This window comes from Strix aluco, chromosome W (assembly GCF_031877795.1).
Source record: "Strix aluco isolate bStrAlu1 chromosome W, bStrAlu1.hap1, whole genome shotgun sequence".
NCBI lineage: Eukaryota > Metazoa > Chordata > Aves > Strigiformes > Strigidae > Strix > Strix aluco.
Window position 1 is genome coordinate 5,382,860 of NC_133970.1, and position 18,162 is coordinate 5,401,021.

Below are 18,162 nucleotides of genomic sequence, written 5' to 3' on the forward strand. Positions count from 1 at the left end.
GGAGAATGCAGTGCTGGTGGCCAGGAGAAGCCATCACTGCACTCGGGAATTTCCTCATGTGATCAGGTAAGCAGCATGTGGACAAGCATTTGGCAATATGAAGATATAGAGGGAAGCAAGAATGTGAGAAGTTTCCCTCTTGCAACAATTGATGTTACATGTTTGGAAATTCAACCAGGGCAGCACTGCATTACAGAGTCTGGAAGGGTAAAGGTGTCATGGGGCCTGATGAGATCAGCACAAGGTTTTAGGGATCACTAATCAAGGTGAGAGCCTTTCCCCACATACATTTTTGAAAGGTATAAACTAGGAGGATGGGGTATTCATCTGCCAATGGGAAATAGCCTATACTTCTATTAGGACTGAGAACTTGTCATAAAAATAAAAACCAAGTCTTGAAATTCAACTAGATAACCCAAGTAAACTGGAGATGGAGAAAACACAAGTTACTCAAGTCTCATTGCTCAGAACTGGAACATCAGCCCCAACCTCTCCATCTGGTCCCACCAGCAGATTCTGTAAACTGCTACTTTCTTTTATCTTCCTTACACTAAGACTTTTTTTTCCCCCCTCCTCCTCACAAACCCTCAAACCTCAAAGCCCTTTGCTGATTTATTCTCCATTTCATTTGGAGTTATCCCAGTGCCTCATCTTCATTGCTTAAGTGTTGTTTCCAAAACAGCCTGCAAGTTGCTTCAGATTCCCTCAGTTCCAAGAAATACTGCTACAAACACAAAGTACAAAGCCGAGAGCTGGAGTATTTGAAGAGTAACCCCAAAATACACCCATCAAGTTTTGGGTTAGTTTCTCCTCCTACCTTCAGTTGTTTCTAGAGCCAGTTTTTCATCTTTCCCACCAGGACTGGGAGAGGTCCTTTCCAAGACTCATTTTGTACATACCATTTTGGTAACCATTTCCCACTCACCTCCTGCATGAGAATTTCTGGATTCAGAATCAACATCCTCAGTATGGATCTGCAGTAATCTGCAGGTCTCAAAGTTGTCTTTATTTATAGATCAAACTCCCATGTAACTGAAATAGAGCCTTAAAGATAAACATAATCCTTGGCTACATGCAAGATTCAGTGCCAAGTCCAAAACTCAAGTCAGAAGACTGTCAGATGACTGGTTTCAGATGTCCCTGGGTTTAGGGCAATCCTCCTGAGCATCCAGTAATTAAAGTTGATTACTATCTTGTTTAGCACTGAAGTTTGGAGAGGCTTTTCGTCATTTATTACTAAGCCATCAGTGCTGTTTTCACCATGACATTTGAAGCACATTCATTCCAGGCTGGACATTTAGCAGCAGCAACTTGTGAGAAAAGGGCCTTCCAAGCCCAAGGCATCACCTGAAGCCATCATTTGTTTGCAGCAAGGAAGAGAAGTGACAGTCCTTTTTTGAAGTGGACTCAAAGGAATCCAGCAGAACCTCTTGTAGAAAGACCTGTGATAAGGTGACAGAGCTGCACCAACAGGAACATCTTTGAAAGGCCTTTAGCTCCTCAAACTATTCAAGCATCAGTCCTAGCAGGCTGACACTTGACTAGGATATCCAAAAGTTTAGCAGGGATTTGACTGGCCTCCACTGAAAGCTCAAGTCAAGTTTTGAGCCAAAACAAGCCTTCAACTGTCAAATACAGCTCTATGAAATTCGGTAATTTTGAACCAATTGTATGAAGTGAAATACTTCTCAGTCTTTGCAGCAGCACTATTAAACTGTCTCAAGCTGCTGCTCACATGAGCTCTAACACAACAGCTCAACTCAAACAGGCTCCAGGATAAACCTTAAAGGTTACTTGATAGATGAAAGCCCAGCAAGAAATACAACATAGTCTATTCATACCAGATGCAGGGCAACGTATGCTATGCCCCAGCAACAGCAGAGGTTAGCCTGAGCACTGCCATATTAACACAGCTGGGCCACCGTCAGCCCCTGAGCTAGTCCATCAGCAGATCACCCATGCCATACTGAGATGCACCAGACATATCTCCATCGCAGCACTTTCCCCAGTGCTTTGGTCCATGATGACTTTACCTTAAGTCTCTCCAAGCAGCCTGTGTTCAGCATCATAAAGACAATGCTTTCAAGCTAGGGAGTGCTACTTTCTAGAAAGCATTTATATAAAATCATTCCCCTTCTGGACCTGCTATGTAGTTTTACCACAATCCAATCGTGGACTTGATAGCCCAGTGTTATGCTCTGAACATGATCCATACACGCACTGAACTAAGGGCCACTTCAAACTGGCTAGCAGACATTAAGCCCAAAGGTATCTATTCACTCTGGTCCCAGGGTGACCAGGCTGTGCATGACTCCTGCTGAAGCTGGACTCCAGCTCTAGTTCTTTCTGCAGTCAGAGCACCCCAAGTCCAATCCCCTTCATCATAAGCTGACTGCTGCAGAAGACTGTTTCCCACTATTTCTTGTCTCACACAATTTTGTAGGATATACTCAAATTAAAAATGTACTTGAAAGGTGTACAAACAACAACTAGTTGCCTAAGTATCACAGTAGGGCAAGACCCCCTACACCAGCCTTGATTCAAGAATCGCCTAAAATTGCCAACATTCACGGCACAGTGCTTCGGCTGGGGCTGCCTGCTGCACTTGCAGGTATGAGAATGGCTCCATCCCTGTCTACAGTAACAGCATTTTCTACAACATTTAGATTTACCACTGCAACCATAAAGCTGACATTTAAACACAAACAGCTAACCACTTTAGTTATGGCTAAAGACATTTAGTGCCTTCAATACTTCTGGAAGTTTAAGGACATAGAAAACCTTCTCACGTGCCTGAGAAAAAAATTTAATTAGTTTAAAAAACACCTTACCTCATAAATGTTGGGGTGCCACATTTTGGTCAGGAATCTGAAGGTAGGTGGTGAATATGGATAGTCAATAGGAAATTTTATGTGAGCCTGGAAAAAAACAAAATATTTTAGTTATGAAACAGAACAAAGAGAGATCAACAAGCAACCACTGCAGTGAAAACCTGGAAAACACAATTTCCATTAAGTCCATTAAATAGTTCATTTTATATATCAGTGACCATGTGGGCCCACGGTATAACTACACAATTTCTTATGAGCAAAACACTAAAGGAACAAGAAAAAACTAAACACCAGGCCTTACCTAGTCTGGTAATGCTCAGAAAACAAGCCAAAAGGCATTTATCAAGTCTTAATTCAAGCAGTAGTATCCAACAACTGCTTTTCAACAGGGTAAAATAGATTTCAAAAGCTAGAACTCAAGATATCGTTGCTGTCTCGCTAGGTTCAGATGCAGGCTAAAAACATTTGCTAAGGTAAAAAGACCTGTTTTACATTTGCCAGTGCAAAGATTTTTAATTACTCTTTCTGTGCAGAAAAAAAATAATTGTTAAATACTTGTTTAATTGAGGTCCATAGGTTTCTTTGCCTTTCTTGTGTGGGAGTTAAACAGGTCCATCTACCTGTGGTCCTAATACTACATTTCTTGCCACCACAAGCATTTCCCAAGTCTGAATACCATCTGTGTCTGTTTAATAAAACAGCACAACTTGATAAACCAAATATTGGTGGGCAATGACATCAAACATTACCTTCCAGTGCCTCCAAGGTCAGCAGCCAGCTGTGGGGCAAGACTGAGCTGAGTTAGTTGTGGGAAGACTGCAGAGATCCCAGCACTGGATATTAACTTCTCTGTGCTGTTCTGCCATTCACAGCAGTCAGAAGAGCCAGCCAATAGGAAAGAGGGATGAATCTGGACTGATTAAGTGCCAAAAATGCTCCCCTCTGAAAGAGGGACTCGCGCACTGCTTGCTGTGCTGTGGATCACAGACCCTTCCCTTGACACTGTTCAACCTGCCAAGAAAGTTCCACCAGTCTAGTGTGGCATCTCCAGAGAAGCATCTCCTGGCACCTGCACCACAGCCAGGCTCATGTGCAACTGAGAATGCAAGAAGAGACCCCCAAAACAGGTCACATACAGCAGAAACAGAATCCTGGGTCACCCTCTTCCACTTAAGCATCTAACCATGCAACTTGGATGCAGGGTGCTGGCCTTGTTCAAAAGGACTAGCTATGGGAAGTTTTATTCCTAGAAACATAAGCAGGCAAATTGGATTACCAAGCCACTGAGTACCTGGCTACAGTTTTACTTAGATTGGCATATGCTTTTGCCTTGTAACCCAGATTTTATGAGGCCAGAGTGCCAGGTAGCCAGGAAGGTTTTCTGTTCACCTTTATGAAACAAATTCAGCATCTCACGTGGCTTTATGTTCTGCACATGCCCTCTCGTAATACTGACTGTATGTGGGGATGTTACAGCAGCACCAAGTCCTCACCTCAGTCATTTGCCATAGTACACATAACCAAAAGATTTATGATCTGCTTAAACAATCCTAGCCCATGGTTTAAGGTCAGTTACACAAATGGCATTGCTCCAAGAACAGCAAGCGAATTCCTCTTGTCTCCACACCACTGCAGAAGAGTGGCTGCTGCATCAAGGAAATGTCTGGCTCTACAACATGCCACCCTGCACTAGGAACAGAGCAGATATTCACTCAGGGCAGAACAGATTCACTTCAGCTCGAGTGCTTGCATCGTGTAGCTGCAAACTCCTCTGGATCACCGGGGTTTTCCCAAGAAAGCTGCTTACATGCAGTTTCATGAGATCCAAGACATAAACCAGCCCAAGGACTGAGATTAAAAATGCAAGAGACAACAAAATTCAGAGTTGAGCTACCTACAACATTTCTTAGCAGAACCTATGTGTCTTCTACACAGGTATAGTTTCTAGGGGACCAAAAAAGATGCAGCAGCCGCCACGATTACAGGTCAGCTTTTTTTCACTAAAAGCCCAGTTCTAAACATGTTGAGACAAAAAGACCAAAGTAGGCAATAAACTTTATTTTTAAAAAAAGTAGTACCTCACAGAAAGGTGTCCTCCCCACCAATTTCACTAATGTAAGGCAAATCAATGATCTGAGCTTATTTCTGGTAGTTTCAGCCAGGCTGCTAGGTACTAGAGAGCGACAGAGTTTTAGGGCAGCTTGTTGTTAGCTCAGTTACAGCCAAACTAATTTAGGAGAACTAAAGATGCAACTCAGTCCCCCACCTACAAGTACCCAACCATTACTGCATTCACCATGTGTTTGACTCTTAGCTGATCTTAAACTGAACAGAACTAATCCTATTTCATTGTCCTGATTTTAGCCACCTGCTTGCCCTAACTCTTTTGACACTGCTGAACATACTCAATAGCCAGGAAGGTGGAGATAACAGTCATCAACCCATTCTCCCATTCCAGTTTATAACTAGTCATGCTTACAGTCCCTAGAACAAGAGTAAACTTCCCTGATGTTACACTCAATAGACCGGCCTGGCAGAAGATTCAGCCCTTTACAGACATTTATAGCTACTGCACGAGATTTTTAGGCAGCAAGGGTAGGAATAGTAAATCCATCCTATCTGCCCACTGCAGAGAGGCAATGGGGGGGGAAAGAGCACACATTTCCTGGAAAGCCACTGGCATCACAGCTGACCTGATTTGAGAAAATCAGGAGCACCAGCAGCTTTTACAGTAGCCAACAGAAACTGTAACTGCTCAGTATTTTTGAAAGTGCCAGTTAAAGATAATTTTTATTTTAAAACATCACAAGCTTAACGCAAGCCCTATGAAAATGCAGCACCAGTGAAACTGAGCATCCTTTGAAAACTGAATTTAAGTTCAGATATGAAGGAAGCATTTGAGTTTTTAAAGTATTTTGTGCTTTTCTGTAATTATCTACTACAGCCAGCTCACAGACAAGCTCCTACTGACTCTGTGTGCAGGTACCACCAAAGTCTTCTACAGATCACCCACCCTGCCCCAGTAAGAGTTACAGCACTTGCAGACAGCACAAGGCCTCCTCATTTTTCTTTATAACAGGCATAACCAGGCTCCTGCACAGCACACTGTGGTCCCAAAAACTATGATTATTTATACACACAATCTATACATATTCAATACACTGATACATATCTACTAAGTGGTTGGTCACAATCTCTGTGCTTAGCATGTAAATTAGCACGCATGCCTAGTTTGCACTCTCCGCTACCTTCTTTTGAGTCTGGGGTGTAATTAGAGTTGGTGGTCCATGGGTTGGTGGTCACAATCACCCCCTGCCAAAATTACCTTTTATGTAGTTTCCTCGTAATTTGGCAGACATAGGCAGGTTGTTGCACCTCGTTGTCTCTACTTCCCATTAATCCTACTTAGGCTCATGTGTTTTGTCAGGCATATACAATAGCAGATTGTTTCAAGGTTAATCACTTGCTTCTATCATTATGCTAACAGCTAATCATTTGGTTCTACAGTGTTCCTAACAAAGCCGACCTTTAACCTTTCAACATTTCTTTTAATAATTCAACATTGCTAACATTAAAGAAACAAAAGGATTTTTTAAAATATTGTCTCCCTTTGATAACCTAGAAGTTCAGTCTAGAGGTTCTAGCCTTCATGACAATAACTGCTTGTGGCAGCTGCTAATCATCTAGAGACTGAGTTAGCCTGCACACATCAGCTGTGTTTAGGATCTCAAGCAGTTCAGCAGTTAGAGAAGATATTTCTTTCTTGCAGTGGGTTTTACTGCAGGGACAGTCCATGGTATTGCCCAGTTGATTGTGCCATTCAGTCTGAACCATGTGACAACCACTTTGGCTCTGGCTAGAAACACTCATTGTCAGTGCTCTTGAACCAAGGAGTATCCAGCTTCAGACATGGCAGCTGTTAACACTCTCTATGTTGAGAGCTTGCTGGGGACAGGCTAGAAGCCAAATAATAAGTTTCCCTTAGCCAGAGGCCACCTGCACACTCCTGAAGCTGTTCCCCTCCCCAGTCACACAACTGAGCATGGCCCCACTAGCATGGGGCCAGGTGCCCATCTCCAGCTGTGCACAGGTCAGTACTGCAGTGCCCATGGCTTGACAGAGAGATTTTTCCTAACTCAGCTTTATGTCCCATGCTGATAATGGCAAAGCAAGAGCATTTCCAGACAGGGCCAGACTTCTCAACTCCTTAGTATAAAACCCTAAGACACAGCTATGTTACTTTGACAATTTTCTCCCAAAACTGTAGGTCAGTGCCCTCAGAGCTCAGGCAAACAAGCAGATTACAGGAGCACTCGCCTACATTAGGTTCACTTCCATTACTTTTATTGTCAGTTTGACTTCACACAATGCTACAGAAAAACACCATCACTGCAGCAGCTGAAGGAGATACAGCATCCAGCAAGAGATACTGAGTTGAAAACAACTGCATCCCAAGCCATACAAGTATTTCTTCTGTAACCTGCCTATTTTCACTCAGTTTTTTGCATGTCTACCACCTCATCACTGAAAAGGCAACCACCAGCAGCTATATAAGATCTACACCAAACAGAACTACTTGGTCCTCTTCCATACAGCAAACTGCCGGCCCAACAACTTTGCTGAGCTTTGACCACAGGAGCCAATCACTAAATAAATTTCAGATTACCACACAAGAAAACTGACATCATACTGATGTTTCTGTACTTTCCTAGGAATTCCCATGCTAAAATATTACTAGATTCTGCACAAAATTCAACTTTCACTCCAGGATCAGGCATGATTAAGAGAAAAAAATTAAGATTTAATATATTAGATTGTGGCAGGCCAGATGTGAGGATACTTCTGCTGTCACTGAAGGCCTCGTATTGAGATTGTGCTCTTGGGTCTGATGCCTTCTGGTTGCCCATAGACTGTAAACGAGTTGTATGGCATGAAATCAGGCTCACTGGGTGTGTGTTATGTAGAGAGGCTAGTCTATATGACTACTTTCCAGGCAGAAACAGATGATTTCTTATTTATAGCTGTACATACTGACTTCCCCATTTGGACAAAACAGGAAGAATAACTTGAAATGTGTGAAACTTAAGTCTCCCTATGTTGTCTAATACTTGCTAAAGAAGCCAAAAATACTTGGCAATACTGTTGTCCCTCAAACAGGGTTTGTTACCCAGTATGCAAAAGCCAATCTCATACATAGAGCCAAGATATTGGTTTATTCCATAATTGCGCAAAGATGGGTGCTAGGTGGTAATTCCACAAAGCTAGCACCCTACACAAAGGAACTACAGCCTCTTTATCTTGTTACATAATTAGTAAAAGCCTATGTTTACACTCCTGGGTTAATAATTACCATTCCATCTGATACTGATTAAATTAGCTTCACTTGCTGTGTAAATTAGCACACATGCTTCTTACAGTTAGGGGGGGGCAAGTTTTTTCGGTCAGTGGTCATGATCTCCCCCTGCCACCTTTCCCTCTCCCCCAGTTACCACAGGTTTTTGCTGACTTCATGCTTCTCGGGCAATCATCCGGCCTCTGGCATCTTCTGGGGCAGGATCTTCCTGTCTTATCAACCTCTTCGCTTCTTTTCAATGGTAAAGTCCTATCAGGCTTACACAGTAGAGCCATAAAGTATCAGGCTTACACAATGGAGCCAGTGATTAGTGGTAAACATTTGTACAGGCTACAATTCCCCCCATTGAGATTATCTAGAGAACTTAAATTCATCTAGATAAGTCTCATTTTTTCCAGCTGTTAACCCATACATAAGCAACATCTCCATGTACATTGGATAAGTACATAAAGGCATATAAACACAATTATTATTGTAACTAAAATTCTTAAGAGGTTCTTTATCCATACACTCAAACCAAGGAACCAGGAAGTCAACCATTTGAATGTTTCTTTGAATCCATAAGTAGTGTCATCTTTTTGTATCTCGTGAAGCATTTCAGTCTGCTTCTAAATTTCATTTAAAACACTGGAAATCCTTCCACTTTGATCTACATATACACAGCAGCTTGTATTTAAAACTGTGCATACTCCTCCTTGAGAGGTGTACTAGGTCTGGCTGAGCCGGAATTGGTTTTCCCCTGTAGCAGCCCTCATGGTGCTGTGTTTTATGTTGGGAGCTGGCAGGGTGTTGATAGCACACTGGTGGTGTGGCTACTGCTGAGTAGTGCTTACACAGCACCAAGGTTCTTTCTGACATTTCCCCCCCCCACAGTGGGACGGGGTGGGCAAGATCTTGGGAGGGGACACAACCAGGACAGCTGACCCGAACTGACCAAAGGGATATTCCAGACCATATGACGTCTGCTCAGTATAAAGCTGGGAGAAAGGAGGAAGGGGGTGGGGTCACCCTTGGTCCTCCGAGGCAACCACTACGCGTATTGGAGCCCTGCTTCCTGAGAAGGCCCGACATCGCCTGTTCATGGGAAGTAGAGAATAAATCTGTTTTCTTTTTGCTTCCATGCACAGACCTTTGCTTCGCTTTCCTTACATTAAAACTGCTTTTGTTTTACTCACAAGGGTTGGGGTTTTTTTTTCCTATCTTATTTTCTTTCCCCTTTTTGCCCTGTTGAGAAAAAAGGGGGAAGAGGGGGGGGAAGTGATAGAGCGACTTGGTGGGTACCTGGCATTTAGCCAAGGTCAAACCACCACAAGAGGTCACAAAATCATAGAATCATCTAGGTTGGAAAAGACCTTGAAGATCATCCAGTCCAACCACTGACCTAACACTGACAGTTCCCAACTACACCATATCCCCAAGCGCTATGTCGACTCGACTCTTAAAGACCTCCAGGGATAGGGACTCCACCACCTCCCTGGGCAGCCCATTCCAACGCCTAACAACCCGTTCTGTAAAGAAATGCTTCCTAATATCCAGTCTAAACCTTCCCTGGCGCAACTTGAGGCCATTACCTCTTGTCCTATCGCTTGTTACTTTGTTAAAGAGACTCATCCCCAGCTCTCTGCAACCTCCTTTCAGGTAGCTGTAGAGGGCGATGAGGTCTCCCCTCAGCCTCCTCTTCTCCAGACTAAACAACCCCAGTTCCCTCAGCCGCTCCTCGTACGACATGTGCTCCAGACCCTTCACCAGCTTCGTTGCCCTTCTCTGGACACGCTCGAGTCATTCAATGTCCTTTTTGTAGTGAGGGGCCCAAAACTGAACACAGTCATCGAGGTGTGGCCTCACCAGTGCCGAGTACAGGCGCAAGATCACTTCGCTGGCCCTGCTGGCCACGCTATTTCTGATACAAGCCAGGATGCCATTGGCCTTCTTGGCCACCTGGGCACACTGCTGGCTCATGTTCAGCCGGCTGTCAATCAACACCCCCAGGTCCCTCTCTGACTGGCAGCTCTCCAGCCACTCCTCCCCAAGCCTGTAGCGCTGCTGGGGGTTGTTGTGGCCCAAGTGCAGCACCCGGCATTTGGCCTTATTGAAACTCCTCCAGCTGGCCTCAGCCCATCGCTCCAGCCTGTCCAGGTCTCTCTGCAGAGCCTCCCTACCCTCGAGCAGATCAACACTCCCACCCAACTTGGTGTCATCTGCAAACTTACTGAGGGTGCACTCGATCCCCTCGTCTAGATCATCAATAAAGATGTTAAACAGGAGTGGCCCCAAAACTGAGCCCTGGGGGACACCACTCGTGACCAGCCGCCAACTGGATTTAACTCCGTTCACCACAACTCTTTGGGCCCGGCCAGCCAGCCAGTTTTTTACCCAGCAAAGCGTGCGATCATCCAAGCCACGAGCAGCCAGTTTTGCCAGGAGAATGCTGTGGGAAACGGTGTCAAAGGCCTTGCTAAAGTCAAGGTAAACAACATCCACAGCCTTTCCCTCATCCAATAAGCAGGTCGCCCTGTCGTAGAAGGAGATCAGGTTTGTCAAGCAGGACCTGCCTTTCATAAACCCATGCTGACTGGGCCTGATCATCTGGTTGTCCCGCATGTGTTGTATGATGGTACTCAGAATGAGCTGCTCCATCAGCTTCCTGGCACCAAAGTCAAGCTGGCAGGCCTGTAATTTCCCGGATCATCCTTCCGACCCTTCTTATAGATAGGCGTCACATTGGCTGATTTCCAATCAGTTGGGACCTCCCCAGTCAGCCAGGACTGCTGGTAAATGATGGAAAGCGGCTTGGCGAGCACCCCAGCCAGCTCCTTCAGCACCCTCGGGTGTATCCCACCCGGTCCCATAGACTTGTGTGTGTCTATGTGATGCAGTAGGTCACCGACTGTCTCCTCCTGGATTGCAGGGGGGTCGTCTGTCCAGTCTCTGTCTTCTGGCTGAGCAGGCTGGATTCCCTCAATACAACTAGTCTTGTTATTAAAGACTGAGGCAAAGAAGGCATTAAGCACCTCAGCCTTCTCCTCATCACTTGTTACCATGTTTCCTCCTGCGTCTAGCAGGGGATGGAGGCTCTCCCTGGTCTTTTTTTTGCTGTTGACATACTTATAGAAACATTTCTTGTTATCTTTAACTGCTGAAGCCAGATTAATTTCTAGCTGGGCTTTAGACCTCCTGATTTCCACCCTGCATAGCCTCACAGCCTCTTTGTAATCACTGTGAGTGGCTAGCCCCTTCTTCCAAAGGCTGTAAACTCTCCTTTTCTCCCCGAGTTCCAGCCAAAGCTCCCTGTTCAGCCAGGGTGGTCTTCTCTGTCGCCGGCTTCTCTTACAGCACCTGGGGACCACCTGCTCCTGAGCCATTAAGACTTCCTTCTGTGATGGTTTAATCCCTACCGGGGTTTGAGACCACCGGGCTGCTGCCCCTCCCCACAAAGGGAGTGAAATACAAAGCCCCGGTCTGAGATAAGGACAGGTTTAATGTAGGGAGTGGCGTTCGGAAGATCTCGCGATGTACGGAAGGAATAGCCGTAGCCCTCCCTTGTTACGAGGTAAGGTGATGGATAGGCTTGTAATGTTAAGGGCACACCCACGAAGGAGGTACTTGGTGAACGTATATAGGTAAGATACACAGTTTAATAAACGGACATTTTGTATCCATCATATCGGTGTTTGTACTGATGTCCCCGTGAAGGTCTTAACCTCCTGCAGCATTAGTCTGCGATCTGAGCGCCACTGACATGTGGATTGGCAGGTTTAATGAGGCAGGCTAATTGCGGTGTTGCAGTATTAGTCTCTGCGACCTGAGCGCCACTGACACGTGGAGAGGCAGGTTCAAAGAGGCAGAGCTAACAGCAACAGTTTAATACAGCAGTGCAATAGCAACACAACAAACAACAACAATAACAATAAGAATAACAGTAATAACAATGAACAAGGCAAAATATCTACCAATACAGCAGTGAGAGAAAACCTGGCTGCGCCAACCCCACGCGATCACCGATTCTTCCAGCGCTCTGGTGCCTGGACGTGATGTCAGCATGGCATATGCATAACCTGCCTAGAGCTTCCTCCCCCACTGCTGGGGAAACTTAACCCTATCCTGGCTAAACCAGGACACCTTCTTAAAGAGTGCCCAGCCTTCCTGGACCCCTACACCCTTCAGGACCATCTCCCAAGGGATTCTGTCAAGCAGGTGTCTACGCAAGTCAAAGTCAGCCCTTTGGAAGTCCACGATGGCATTTTTGCTGCCCCCTCTCCTGGCTGTGGGAGGTATCGGCCTGTCAGCCCTGCACAGCCCCTGAGAAGCAGCAAGGCTTTGATGAGAAACAGGCCTTGGGAGAAAGATAAGAAACTGCTGAGTTGTGCCAAGGGGGCAGGGAAAAACAACGGCCAGCTGCAACACTGAACTGTGGAAAAGCACTGAACTGTGGGAAGTTACCGCCGCGTGAACAGCGCGTGAACAAGAAGGTGATTGGTCTGCACAGCGCGTGTTAGAGTGGTCTGATGCTGACAGGAGAAAAGGTTGATAACTGTGTAATTGCTGATTTGCTAATTATGAAGTAAGAGCTTTGGCGAGAGCATAAGTATGTACTATTGGAAAAATAAACGGCTTTGCTTGTTATAACTCTCATAAGAGTTGTGCAGGTCCGATATCCTCCCGCAACAAATGGTGACCCCGATGTCCCAGGACGGAGCGCAGAAGACGCCGCGGGAGGATCCCTGGTTGGAGGTACTGTCTGCAGCGGGGTGTGACAGGGAGGATGGAAAACAGTCGATTGACGGAAACTCACCCAGGAGAGGTGATCAATCGGGGGCAGCATGGGGCAGAACATGTCCCCAGGGGAGATGGCCACTGCCAGACTCCTGCTGCATATACTCTCTAAGAGAGGGATAACTTATACTCTAAGAGAGGGATAACTTACAATGAAACTTCTGTACGAAGGTTACTTAAATGGTGCAGAAACCACGGCTATCCTGCCGATACCCTCACAGCCTCTGAACCAGCAAAATGGGCTGAAATAGGTGAATGGTTGTGGGATGCCATTTCCAAGGGGGATCATCATGCCAGTGAGCTCGCGACCACTTGGAAGTTGGTTTCGGACACTCTTAAAGCGCGGAGTTGGTGGCGGCGGCCCCGGGCCTCCCCGAGCCCCCCCGCCTCGGAGCGACTGCCTGCGGCCATCTGGCACCGCGCGATCGTCTGTCCCACCTCCCCCGAACACCAAAAGCAGCAGTTTTTACAGAAGGTGCTGACACTGTGATGCCGAGTCCCTTGTCCATTCTAAAAGGACTAACTTTAAACCTTTCTGATGGTCAGTGCACTAAAGGCCTTGGTTTAAAAACAAAGAAGGGGGAATTTTCTGGACGCACCACATAATCAACTGGCAATGGCTTTATATATTCTTAATGGTGTTTTGATGTTTGTAGTGTTTGTCATTTGATGTTGTGGGAGTAATAAGTGTAAGGGGCCCCTTTGAGTGGGTGTGTGACTGTTCTGCGGGTGTGAGGCGCAGCCCAGCTGCGGAGTGCGGAGTGCGGAGTTCTCTGACCCGCAGTTCCGTTATCCCGCGAGGGAAGCGGCCGGAGAGGAACGAAGCGCAGGGCAGACTCTGTACCAGTGGGGGGGTAGTGCAGGACCAGTGAACATTCCTTAGGACAGAGCGCCCTAGTGCCCGCCCGCTGGGTCACTGGTGCTGCCTGTTTGTTCGGGCTCAGTGTTTGAAGTGTCATAGGTGAGATATCTCCTCTAGCGGGAGGCAGTAATTCTGTGTTAATTGTTGTCTTGAATTTAGGTGCATACTCTGTGGGGAGAGTGCACCCTTGTACCATCTGCCTGAGGGGATATTGTCAGCTTACTTGGGTAGTGTTTTAAGGTAAAGTAGACGAGATGGGCAGCGGCCAGAGTGGGAGAATAGTCAAAAAGAGTCCCCTAGGCTGTATTTTAAAACGCTGGAAGAAGATAGGGGGACCTCCAGGCGCAAGTGTGAACAAAAAGACACTAATAAAATATTGCAATCAGTGGTGGTTTATAATAATTTAGTCGATACCGATCAGGCGTGGACTTAGCAGCCTCTGAGTCAGTAACATCATTAGACACCACGGTATCCTTGATACCAACAGGAGTATATAGACTGTTGGGAAATGAAAAAAAAAAAAAAAAAAAAAAAAAAAAAAAGAGTGCATTATGAAAGGTAGGCAGCGCCTACTATTACTTGCTGGTCAGGAACCTGTGTGTATCATTGTTCCGGTTACTATGCACATGTTACAGTGGCTAATACAAATGTCTTTGAGCAAGCACGGCTTTCACATGCACTTTTCCACCAAAACGCCAGGGCAATACAAAACCAGTTTTCTTTATCAAGATGTCAGGCTAAAGACATCATTGCCACTTGCCCTGAATACCAGAGGACTCCCTCTCTTCAACAGCCAGTGGTGTCAACCCTCGGGGACTCACCTCCTCAGAATTATGGCAATCTGACATCACTCACTTTGCTGCATTTGGAACGTTAAAATATGTACCTGTATCTGTTGATACCTTTTCTGGAGCAGTGTTTGCATCCTGCCATACAGTGGGGAGTCAAGCATCTGCCCGGCATTCCCCACTCACCGACCGGACAGGCCATTGTGGAGCGTACGCATGGCACGCTAAAGCATCTATTGCAACAACAAAAAGGGGGAGATGGAGGGTATCAATCTACACCTCACGAAAGGCTAAATAAGGCATTATATGCCATGAACTTTTTAAACATTTCCCCTGTCTCACAGGTGCCACCAATATTGCATCACTTCTCATCGCAGATACCAGATCAACAAGAAGTCCAGGGCAAGGCTCAAGTGTCAGCAAAAAACCTGGAAAGTGCTAACTGGGAAGGACCATATCCTTTAATAACCTGGGGAAGAGGTTATGCTTGTGTCTCCACAGGTCACGGTCCCCGGTGGTTACCGGCAAGGTGTGTGCGACCACACCTGAGGCGTGAGAGGCAGCTTTTGGTGGACACTCAGGAGCCGGCTGTGGGTGCTGTGGGTGCCCCTGTGCCGACAGTTTGCGGTCTCTTCGACTGATCATTTAAGCAGAATGTATGGGTAATGCTTGCTGCTGCAATAGGACCAAATACACTGTCTCTGTCCTTAATCACACTACAGTTGCCAACTCTTTTAAGAGAAAATGCTGACAGTAATTGCAACTCCTTAATGAAATATATAGGCTTACTAGTCACTAGTGAAAGATGTAGCTTAGATAAAATGTAGTTATTAATAAGGATGAAATGCTATAAGAATGTGTGTATTCAACTTCCTTTGTTTAGCAATATTAAGAATTAAGAACTCAAGTGTTTAACCTTATTAGAAACTCCCTTGGTTTTCCCCCTTGAGTGGTGGCCAGGCTCTGGGTGGAACCCAACAGGAGGGTGAAATCAGATGTTTCCGCTCAAAGACAAGTGCCAGTTATTTTGGCCTGTTGATTTAGAGGCTGGACCTGCTTGCAGCGATGTTGGATGCCTCACCTACGGATGGACGCATCGCGTAGGATTTCCGGTTTGCGAGGAAGGGCACTCTAAATTCTCGCTGCATCCAGGGTTCCCCAGCAATTGCGGATCTGAATGTTAGTACCCCATTAAGTAAGTGTGCTATTTCGTATTTGACTAAGTGTTACAAAATAAGGAAAAGACTGTCCTAGTCTTTTCGACTAGTAACTATAACTGCTGTTTTATTTTTAGCCTTTTGTAGAATTGTTTTAGGTATGCTGTGTTTTCTGAAGTTTGTCCAAACCTTAATTGATAAAGCTCTGAAACAAGTCTTGCAGGTGCAGCTATAAAACAAAGAAGGGGGAGATGTGGGAGGCATCGGCCTGTCAGCCTTGCACAGCCCCTGAGAAGCAGCAAGGCTTTGATGAGAAACAGGCCTTGGGAGAAAGATAAGAAACTGCTGAGTTGTGCCAAGGTGGCAGGGAAAAACAACGGCCAGCTGCAACACTGAACTGTGGAAAAGTACTGAACTGTGAGAAGTTACCGCCGCGTGAACAGCGCGTGAACAAGAAGGTGATTGGTCTGCACAGCGCGTGTGAGAGTGGTCTTATGCTGACAGGAGAAAAGGTTGATAGCTGTCTAATTGCTGATTTGCTAATTATGAAGTAAGAGCTTTGGCGAGAGCATAAGTATGTACTATTGGAAAAATAAACGGCTTTGCTTGTTATAACTCTCATAGAGTTGTGCAGGTCCGATATCCTCCTGCAACACCTGGCCTCTCTAAGAATAGAGAACTCTATTATTTCATGATCGCTGTGCCCTAGGCGGCCTCCAACCGCCACATCATTCACCAGTCCTTCTCTGTTCACAAAGAGGAATCAACATCATATTAAGAGCCATTCTGTTTCGTACAGTGATTTGAGCTAACTCATACACCACTTCTTGCAGGGCCTTTATAGCATCGTAAGTCTCATTTCCAGTTTTCTCAATTGCAGCTGAAATATTTTCCAATTCACTGACTCCCAACCATGGTATAAACTATCTGGCAAAAGAATGAAAAGCTGTTGGTCGCTCCATAAGAGGATTAGCTCTTTTTCTGTCTCCTTAGGCATGATCTTAACCAAATTTTTTTTGGAACAAACAATTTATCCTATCTATTCCTTTCAGGGGGAAACATCTTTAGAAACATAATTCATAATTCTCATGTGGAGGTGGGTTTTCTACTTCCCATTCCTGAGATTCTAAAGAATTGACGTTAAAAGAAGTATTATTCCACAGATTTTGCCATGACATTTGCAGGAATGGGTACTGCTATTAAAGAAATCCCCTTTTGGCCATGTTCTGGAAAATGAGTACAAACCCAGCAATCAGACCAGTTTGCGATTGTAATGATCCTCTGAATCAGATTGAGATGTAAATTCTGATACCATGGATTTCCTGGTTCCTTTTGAGTCAGAAAAATTGGTATACAATACTGTATCACCCAAACTAATCCTTCTTTGTTCTTGATAGAAATTTCTAAGCATGTATCTCACAAAAGAAATTGGCATCATAAATAGTATACAAAACAGAGAAATCAATCCTTGAATGTAATCTAAATCAGAATATGACTTAAAGGATTCCCAGCTACAGTTCATTGGGTGCAGATATAAACTTCATCTCAGTGTTGAAATTCATGCACCAGCGGATCTAAGGGTATAGGTGTTTACTGGATAAGGTACCTGTGCATGGAGGATAAAAGTTCACAACAAGGATAGCAAGGAACTTGTTAGTACTTCTTCCCCCTTTATGTGCATTTGGTCCCCTTTTCCTGTCATTGCATGTACAGGATATGGTTTCCCATACAGAATTTCAAAAGGACTTACTTTTTGTCTCACTCTAGGGGTAATCCGAATTCTCATTAATGCTATGGGTAGGACACCTACCCATTTCATTTGTGTTTCTTGGCACAACTTCAAGATTTGCCTCTTTAAAGTTTGATTCATCCTTTCTACTTTCCCACTTGATTGGGGTCTCCAAGGTGTACGTAGATGCCATTGTATTTGTAGAAACTTAGCAACCCCCTGAACTACTTCAGCTATAAAGTGAGGCCCATTGTCCGATAACATCCCTTCTGGAATGACAAGTCTTGGAATTACCTCTTTGAGTAAAATTCTAACTACTTCTCTAGATTTGTTGGTACAGCATGGGAAAGCTTCAGGTCACTCAGGAAAAGTATCAACCAAAACCAAAAGATACTAGAAATGATTACATTTTGGTAATTCAGAAAAAACTATTTGCCAGTATCCCCCTGGGGCTCAGCCTGTCTCACTTCTCCAAAAGAGGGTTTTATTTAAAATTTCAGATTGTTCTTGCAACACGGCTGACAATGTTGTACAATTATATCAGCTAATTTTTGCATTTTTGGTCCTTTAGCGTATCTTTTAACACTTGCAACCAGAGCATCTGCTCCCATGAGATTCACTATGGTTTGGGGCTTTGTTTGGTTTGGGGTTTTTTTGATTGATTTTTTT

General features: G+C 45.0%; 1 protein-coding gene across 3 annotated transcripts in view; it reads right to left on the reverse strand.

The window, feature by feature from the left end:
- The window catches only part of LOC141917556 (ubiquitin-conjugating enzyme E2 R2), a 95,924-nt gene that overhangs the window by 24,743 nt on the left and 53,019 nt on the right, over nt 1-18,162 (reverse strand). For all 3 annotated transcript variants that reach the window (XM_074810824.1, XM_074810826.1, XM_074810825.1), the window contains one exon: nt 2,832-2,918. In XM_074810824.1, coding sequence (XP_074666925.1) covers nt 2,832-2,918 — 87 coding nt within the window. The remainder of the gene's footprint in view (nt 1-2,831; nt 2,919-18,162) is intronic.